The 8,403-nt window shown below is 58.5% G+C and overlaps 1 protein-coding gene across 1 annotated transcript; it reads left to right on the top strand.

Annotated features, from left to right (window-relative positions):
- Positions 1-278: 278 nt before the first annotated feature.
- Positions 279-8,377, top strand: LOC308186663 (adenylate cyclase type 10-like; the record flags this gene model as incomplete). Its single annotated transcript, XM_080608783.1, is given in 14 exon segments — positions 279-435; positions 1,322-1,511; positions 2,423-2,615; positions 2,944-3,030; positions 3,484-3,645; positions 3,648-3,775; positions 4,444-4,580; positions 5,222-5,353; positions 5,949-6,122; positions 6,347-6,685; positions 6,904-6,955; positions 7,204-7,426; positions 7,797-7,904; positions 8,078-8,377. Coding segments are annotated over 14 exon segments (2,268 nt in total). The 3' UTR covers positions 8,264-8,377.
- Between the last annotated feature and the right edge of the window lie 26 nt (positions 8,378-8,403).

Here is an 8,403-nt window from a genome sequence, read left to right on the forward strand (position 1 = left end):
CAGGGCCAGGAACAGGGCTCGGGCCCAGCCCCGTGATCTCAAGCCGCTGGCATTGTAGGTGCTCTGTGGGCAGCACCTGCTTTCCTCCACTAATGAGAGGGGCTGTGGCCTGCTGCAGGTCGCAGCCATCGTGCCTCAGGGGAAGGGTCCAAGCCATCTTGCGTGCGCCCTCCCCGTGTCCCTTGTGAGCGGGGTGTGTTGCGCCCCGAGCTCTCCAAGTCCCCAAGACACGCACTGGCTGTGGGACAGCAGGTGGCCCTGGCTGGCGCCAAGGGGAGATGTGGGAAGGGGCGGAGCGGGGCGAGCAGGTCTGCGCCTGGGGCGCCACTGACTTTGCGCTTCTCTCCCCGTGTGCCGGGGCAGTGTCCGTCGGGGTCACCAGCGGGACGGTGTTCTGCGGCCTCTGTGGCCACCCTGAGAGGGCCGAACATACAGGTACCGCACCTTAGTCTGAAGAGTGGGAGGCTGGCGTGGGTGCGCTTAAGGATGTCAGTCATGAAGAGACGGGCAGGCTGGGGCAAGCACATATGCCACAGGCTGCCGGTGGCGGCCCAGATGGCACCGGTCTCCACCTGAGGTGGGAGAATGGGCTCAGAGACTTGTGGTTCCCGCTGGGTCCGCTTGCCCTGCTGCTGGGTTGACCTGTGCCTGAGGGTGTAGTCCCAAAGCTGGGGAAAAAAAAAACACAAGGAAACCTTGAGGAATATAGGGAGGCCCGCAGCTTGTGTAGTCTTTTCTATAGCTCGTATAGTCTTTTAGCTGAGAAAATAAGGGAGCAGAGAGACAGGCAGCCTTGAGCTAGCAGAAGCAAGGAAGATATGGGATAAAAGGTAAAAACAAGAAGGAGAACAACAGCTCCAGACTGATCTATAGAAACCTTTTGCTCATTAAGGGTCATAAACGTATTAAAAAACATACCCATCAAAATGCTAATGTATGCTGATGTGGGATTTGGTGTCCCCTCCTCCCCCGCTCTTCCTCTGTTATGTGCAAACTCCGTAGACATAAGTTAGGTGAGCTGTAATAGCCAATCAAAAGTAGCCAAAGAGATAGCTTTCACAAGTTTGCTGTGTATAAATAACGGTGATTCAAGTCTGAAGTGTGCTGGCTTTGCAAAAGATCGCCAAGCACCTGACTCTGCAGAGTTATATAATTAGTTATTTAATTAAAAGACCTTCGTGTGGATTTCAGCTCTGTGTGCTTATTGGTGCAGTCCACTGGGCATGCACCTATGGACAACAAGGGGAAGTAGCCCTTGGCCTTGAAGGGTGGGGCAAGGCCGCTTTCCTAACCATGTCAACGTGTTCTCTCTCTGTGGCAGTGATTGGCCATAAGGTGAACTTGGCTGCACGCTTGATGGTGCACTACCCTAGGCTGGTGTCCTGTGATGAAGCCACCTCCGCAGCCTCTCGCCTGCCCGGTTGCTTCTTCAAGGAGTTGCCGGAGACAAAGCTGAAAGGCGTTACCAATCCCGGCCATATCTATCAATATGTGGGAATCGCCGAGAAGTGGTGAGTGTCTTCCGAGCCATCTGGATGGGGGCACAGGGACCCCAAGGGTGCAACCTTGGCCGGCAAAGAGGAGCTGTGCAGCAAGAGACCAGCCTGGTCTCCCGCAGACATCCCTTCCCCGTGGCCAGGAAGATTCAAAGGCCTGGCACGGGTCTGCTTTGTACCTCTCTGCCTTTCTGTCTCCTGCTGCTAAGAGAGCCGGGAGTGATGCCAGTGGGGTGGGGAAGGTTGTCCTGGCTTTGGAGACGCACGCTAGCCGTGCAGGCTTTGTCCAAGCGGCTTTCCGCTGGGCTCCCTGCGCTGTGCTTGCTCCACTACGTGCAAGGCTACGGCAGAGGTCATTCTGACGCAAGGAGGAATTTTTTCCCAGCTCCTTCTGCGCAGGAAGCTTTGGGTCAGTCATGTCGCCCTGGGGAAAGGTGGGCCACTGGGCCACTCTTCCTCCTGTCTGCCTGCTCAGTTCTCAGGTGTCCCTCTGGGCCATGGTTGGAGGACCTTTTGAATGTTAACGTTGCTGTCTCTTGAAAACTATCAAAAGACTTGAGCCAAAGGTGCCAGATGCTTGGTGTCCTGAGCCACTAAGTGACACAGGTCCTCCTTTCCAAGAGGCTTCTTTTGCTTGTCCAGGGTGGCAAAGCAGTCTACTAGCCTACAGCACACCCCGGCTTCTTTGCCCCATCTGGGTTTTCTTTGGTTTTGGCCTCTGGCGAGGGACTCCCCTGACGTTCGTGGAAGACTGCGATGCCTCTGCCCTGTGCCTGGCCCTCCTCCCCCACCCCCGGGACTGCGCACCCTGCGTTCCTTTGCAGTAAGAACCAGGCGGCGTGAATCTCTAGCTCTCCTGTCTTGGCAGGCGTGGGCTACTGGGGGCCTTTTCTGCAGCTCAGGTGCCTTTTGCTTTTGCACCGCAGGGTTGTCACCGTGGAACTGACCGAGGCCAACGTGAGGCAGCCCTTCTCTGCCATCCGTATGCTGGTGGCCAGGGCTCTGGGCCTGCAGGCGGGTGAAACGTGCGAGGACAGGCAGCGCACCCTGCAGGCCAAGCTCCAAGGGGCGATAGAAGAGAGCAGATATTGCCTCCTCAATGACATTCTCCTCGTCAAGGTGGGAGCGAGAGGGTGAGACTGCCTCCTGAGGTAGTCTGGTTGTTGTCTGGGTGTTCCGCTGGGCAGGCTTAACTCCGGGCTGGGAGCCGCGGGGCTCATAGCACCGCGTTCTGATTCCTGGGTCCGGGGAGGCTCCCTGTCTGTGGTGACTTCATGTCCTGCGCATGAGCCAGGTGTCTTGGTCAGCACCCTGGAAAGGCCAGTGAAGAGAGGCTCGTGTTGACCTCATGCAAAAGCAGAGGCGCTTTGTTCTGCCGTCGAGCTTGGTGGATAGGCATGCCTGGTCCCAGGATGATGTTTCTTTCTGACTCTGCTTTCCCGTCCAGTTTGCCGTCCCGGACAAGATTCGCAAGATGCATGACACTCCAAGGAAAAGGGAGTTGCACCTGACTTGTATGCAAGTGCTACAGAAGGTGAGCGTTCCTCCTTCCACCTGGGTCAGAGAAAGAAAACAACCCTGCCCGCTGCAGGCTCCACATCAGAGCGGCCTGAGTGGGCAGCAGGACGATGTGCCAGGGTCATCGCCCTTCAGGGCCCAGGAGCCCCTCCTCCCAGAAGCCCCTCTCGAGCCCTCCCCATATGCCTAGTAGCTCGCCTCCTGTTAAGTTGGAGGGTATGTGCCCTGGAGGAGGATTGACGCCTTCTGCATTTCTTTGCCCAAGTTCCCTCCTTCAGAAGGGCAAGTGGTGCTTGAGGAGACCTTAAAGTCTCACAGAAATGAACAGCCAGTAAGCTTCTGAAGAGGGAAGCGGCTGGGGAGAGACTTCTGAGTATTCTCCGTCTCTGGAGAGAGGGGCTACATTTCCTCCCCTAGAAGACGCTTGAGAATCCACCAGACCCCACACAGAACCGTCTGCTTTTTTCAGACCCTTGGAGGAGAATTCGGCATATTTGTCATCGACAACGCCCACTTCATCGACCCTGCCTCCTGGATTATCATGTGGCCCGTGCTCCAAAGCGTCACGCTCTTCATGGTCATGAGCTTAGCTCCTGGCCACGAGAGAACGGAGAGCTTTTTCAAAGCTGCAGCACAATGTCTGTGAGCACAATGTCCCAGAGAATCAGCTGTCTTCATCTGGAAGAGCTGAAACCTGCAGCTGTGGTGCAGAAAGCCTGCCAGGACCTTGGAGTGGTCAGCATCCCCAGGGATCTAGCAAGGTATGTTGCAGGCCAGGGAGTTCTTCCGGAGGGGCTGGACCTACGCCGCCCACGGAAGGAAGTCGCCCCGCAGGAAAGGAAGCACGGGGCCTTCTGGCAGCATCCTTGACTCCCGCAAGGACCTGGGTTTCTCCTTAAGACTCACCACAGCAGGCGGGAGCTAAGAATAGGCAGCTCCCAAGATGCAGCACGCGGGCAGTGACAGCCCTTTGCTGTTGCAGAGGAGGGAGGGCAAGGCAGGGAGGAAAGGGGAGAGAAGAGGAGAGAGGAGAGCAGAGGGAGGTGGGTGCCCAAGCCTTAGCGTGGCTGAGGCGTGCAAAAGGCTTTGACCTATGTGGCCAGGCTGCAGGAGGGATTCCCAGGAGCAGGGGTCCAGCCAGCTGCCAGAGCAGATCTGGGCTCCTGAGGACAGGGAAGGTCAGGCTTGCTGCGTTGTGCTTTGGACATTGTCCACGACCATTTCCCCACGGACTCCAGCAAACGGTGTAGGGTCAGGGGGTCCCAAACGCCCAAGCCAGTGGGAGGACCGCCCCCTTCTGAAGTGCGCCGTAGCTGTGACGAAGAGGCTGGTTACCCTGTGAGGCTGAGTGACTCGCCGCCCGCCCATCAGAACTGTGTCGCACCGTACTTCCCTGGTGTTGGTCACTGCTGGCTCTGCTCCTGCCCAGGTTCCTGATCCAAAGAAGCTCTGGCATCCCATATTACTGCGAGGAACTGCTGCGCTGCCTGCGTTGCAACAACATGCTCTTGTTCCGCACTGGGAGGCAGGACAAAAAAGCAGAGGACGACTGGGAGGGCTTGATCGGTAAGCACTCTTGTTGCGCACTGGCGAGATGCTGTTGCACCTCCCTCCCCCCTGCACGACCGTGTCCTGTGGCTCTCCAGTGAGTCTGGGCAGAGTCCGATCTGGCAGCAGGACAGAACTTGATCTGGCTGAGGCGTGGGCTCCCGCACACCTTGCTGTCACCTTGGCAAGCCACCAGCTCCCTTGAGAAGAAAGCCCTTCTGCAGGAGAGGGACAGACCTGGGAAACTGTAATCCAAAACCATAAATGCCCGCAAAGGCGCTGGGAACTGAGGAGCTTGGCAGTAATGCAAGAGCACTAATTGCAAGAGCAATGCCAAGCAGAGTGCTGTTGCCCTGGGGACAGCCTGCATGGGCTTTGCTTTTTGGATTATCACCGGCAATTTCCCTGGCTGTGGGAGGTAGCGCGGTCAAAGGCAGCAACTACTGCGTTCTGTCGCGGGACGTTCATTCAGTACAGCTGGGCAGCTGGTGTGAAGGCGGAAAAAGAGTTGCAAGGGCGATGCAAACAAAAACACTGCAGTGGAAACCGGTTTGCCCCGCTCACTGACCGCATTCGGTGCGGGCCATGAAGCGCACCCGACCGTGACAGGTTGGACTTGCCCCACCTTGTTCATGCGCTCCCTCTCTCTCTCTCCCCAGCTTCTGCAGTCGAGACTTCACACCTCGTCTCAGCCACCTCAAGCTCCAGTGCTGGGAATAACAGCGGCAGGGTCTGCACCATCAGACCAGACGTCAGCCTGGAGACCACCGTGCTGCCGGCCACCTTGAAAGGTGAGCGGCTGAGTTCGCGGCTGTGCTGGGGTCCTTTCCTGGGGTGCACATGAGAGAGGGGCTGGGCATCGGCATGCTGTGGAGTCACCCGCTCAGCCGGGGGGTCCGTGCCAGGAAAGCGACTCCGGTCTGAGCAGAAAGAGCTCTGTGCTTAAGGGCACAGATGTCCCCCTCCGGGCTGTGGACCAGCTGTGAGCCTACCTGTGAGGCGCACAGCAGTTGCGGGGAGCTCCAAGTCCAGCTCTGAGGTGGTGAAAGCGCTCTCTGTTCTCTGTGTGCACTGCTGGGCGTCAGCCTAGTTCAGCTCTGCTAGGTCGCATCGCGGGTCGCATGTACCCGCAGGATCGTGCCCTCCCCATCCTTGGTGGAGGAGCGCTTGTCTGGGTCTCTCTTATCCCTGGGCCTTGTGGCCTGTGGTTGCCAGAGGAGTGGAGCCATCCTGAAGACATTCCCCTGGGCTGCGATTGCCCAGCAGGTGCCATCTTGAGGAAGAGAGGCCAAAGTCTACCCTGTTTCCGATGGTGGAACTGTCCAGCCTCTCCAAGCTCAGGCTCTGGGACACAAAAGAGAGAGACGTTTTGCTTCTTCTTGACAGAGATTGCGCTGGCTGAGCTGGACCGGATCACGCTGAAGAAGCAGATGGCTTTGAAGTTTGCGGCCATCACAGGGCCGGTGTTTACCACCCAGCTGCTGGCTCACATCCTGCCCACCTGCATCAGGCAGCAGATGAATTACTTGTTGGACGTGCTGGTGAGCGACAACACATTAAGTGGCTGAAGGACACAGGGGTGCCCAGAGACGTCCAAGATGCTGGAGAGGAGCCGTTCACCTCTCAGCAGGCAGGGAGCGGTAAGTGGTGGCAGTAACGTAGACCCAGGAGCGCTGTAGCTGAAAGGGGCCTTCCCCCACCAGCTTTGCGCAGAGGGAAATTCCCAGCGGCTGTTGAGAATGCCTCTACCACTCTGTCTGAGGCCACGATCCATTGCCTTGCAGGGGCGGAGAGGCCGTCTATGAGCGAGGAGACCACAGAGTGGCGGGCTGGCGTCCTGGCCTTCTGTGCCCCGCTGCTGCGGGAGGCAGCCTACGAGCTGTGGCCCGAGAGACAGAGGGCCAACGCGCAGCGCAAGCGTGCTGCGTTCCTGGAGAAGCACGCGCACAAATGCCGGAGCTGCCACGGAGGGGACTTTGTGGCCTTCCACCGCTTTGCCGTCCCCAGTCCCCAGGATGGGGAAAACTGCCAGGGCTCTGCGGACGAGGATGACTGGCACAGCTGGGAGGCCTTGGTGCTCGCTGGAGAACAGCTGAAGAAGGACAGGAGTCACACCCCTGAGGGTAGGCTGTGTGCGTGCTGCGGAGCCCCCTCCCTCTGGAAGCCCAGGCCCATGTGCTGGGGACCTGGTGGGCCCCAGCTTGCCAGGGATGAGCCAGGGGACGAGGATGATCACCGCAGCTCTTGTGCCCTGGGTCTGCTCGGCAGGAGCCTTGCAAGCCCGCAGCTCTTAGCCCGGGCTACGTGGGGAGGTCCTTGACACGCTCTCTCTTCTTCCCAGGTAGTGCAAATGCCCTGCAGCAGCAGCAGGCTTTCTCGGAGGAGGAGTTGAGGTGAGGAGACAAGGTTCTGATGATTGTGGAAACCAGTGAGCTCCAGAGCAGACAGATGGAGCTCTGCCGTTTGGCTGCTGGCTGGGACTCCAGCTCTGGGACAAGGAGGCTGGCTGTGGGGTGGGAGCTGGGATGAGACAGCAGGAAACTGGGCTTTTGTTGCTACCTGTAGGGAGAGCAGGGTCATCTAAGGTGATGCTCATCCGCTCTTTGCTCTCTTCTTTTCCTGGCATCCTGCCGCTGACCAGAGCGTCAGAGCGGTTTCCACCAGCGGGCGAGTGGACAACTGCGCAGCCCAGCAGGACCGAAGAGAAGGACGGTGGCGAGTGTTCCTGCAAATGCGAAGCCATCATCGAATCAGTGCTTGTGCCTTTGGCTCGCCACTATGTGGCAATAGGCAACGCTTCCCAAGCCTTCTATTACCTGCTGGAGTGTGCGGCTGCCTACCTGCACGTCTCTAACAGCTACATGGTGAGTGGCCCTGCTTGCCAGCACGCACCGCACCTGGAGTCCACTGCAACAGGACACGCCGGCTAAGGGGCCTCCCAAAAGAAACAGCGGGGGCAGAGCCGGACTGTTTCCTGCGCTTTGCCTCTCCCGCAGCAAGAGACACGGGGCACTCAAGCAGGCCCGTCAGCACAAGCTGCATTACCTGGGAGGCGGTCTGAAGGCTCCCTTGGTGCCTGAGCTCCGAGCCCACGGGGCACTGTGCTAGGGCAGGGATCGCGTGGGGAGATGCGGGCCCTCCTAAGGCAGGTGCCACAGGAGGCAAGAGGGAAGGACGGAGCTGGCCAGGGGCTCTGCACCGATGCTCACCTGCTGCCTGTGTGCTTGCTCGAAGGCCCTTATGAAGCTGAACGAAGCGGAGGCCCTGAGGAACTCCATGGAGAAGACAGCAACTGCGTTAGACTGCTTTGAGGAGGCGACCTTCTTCAGCCTCAAAGGGGAGGTAAAGCGGCAGGGTGACGCAGAGGGATGTCCTGGAGGGTGGAGCCGGATGCTTTCCCTTCTTGCAGGGGGCGTCCCTGCTATAGGCAGCCCCTGGTACATTTCTGCAGCCTCTGCAGGAGGAGAGGCTTGGGAAAGCGGTCCGTGTCTGCCCGTCTCCCTCTTCCTGTGCAGGTCTGCTGTAATCTAGGATGCGTGAGGCTGGCCAAGAAAACGACCAGGCGGGCGCTGAGCCTTCTGAAAAAGCAATTCCCTCAGACGCGCGCCGGAGCCTTTGTCAAGTCTCTGTGGGAAAGGTTTCAGGGTGCTCTTTGTGCCCCAAACAGAAGAACACCCTCCCTTCCGCCAGAGGCTCGGTAAGCAGCAGAAGGGAGCACATGGGAAAGGAAGAGTATTCTGGTGCCAGGCATTCAGGCCCAGGCCTGCCTGGACTTCAGGCCATACCTACGCTGTCCCATAGCTCATTAGCAGGACCGAGGCATTAAGGCACGACGTGTGAG

Source organism: Anser brachyrhynchus, assembly GCF_964034855.1.
Source record: "Anser brachyrhynchus genome assembly, contig: SCAFFOLD_120, whole genome shotgun sequence".
Taxonomy (NCBI): domain Eukaryota; kingdom Metazoa; phylum Chordata; class Aves; order Anseriformes; family Anatidae; genus Anser; species Anser brachyrhynchus.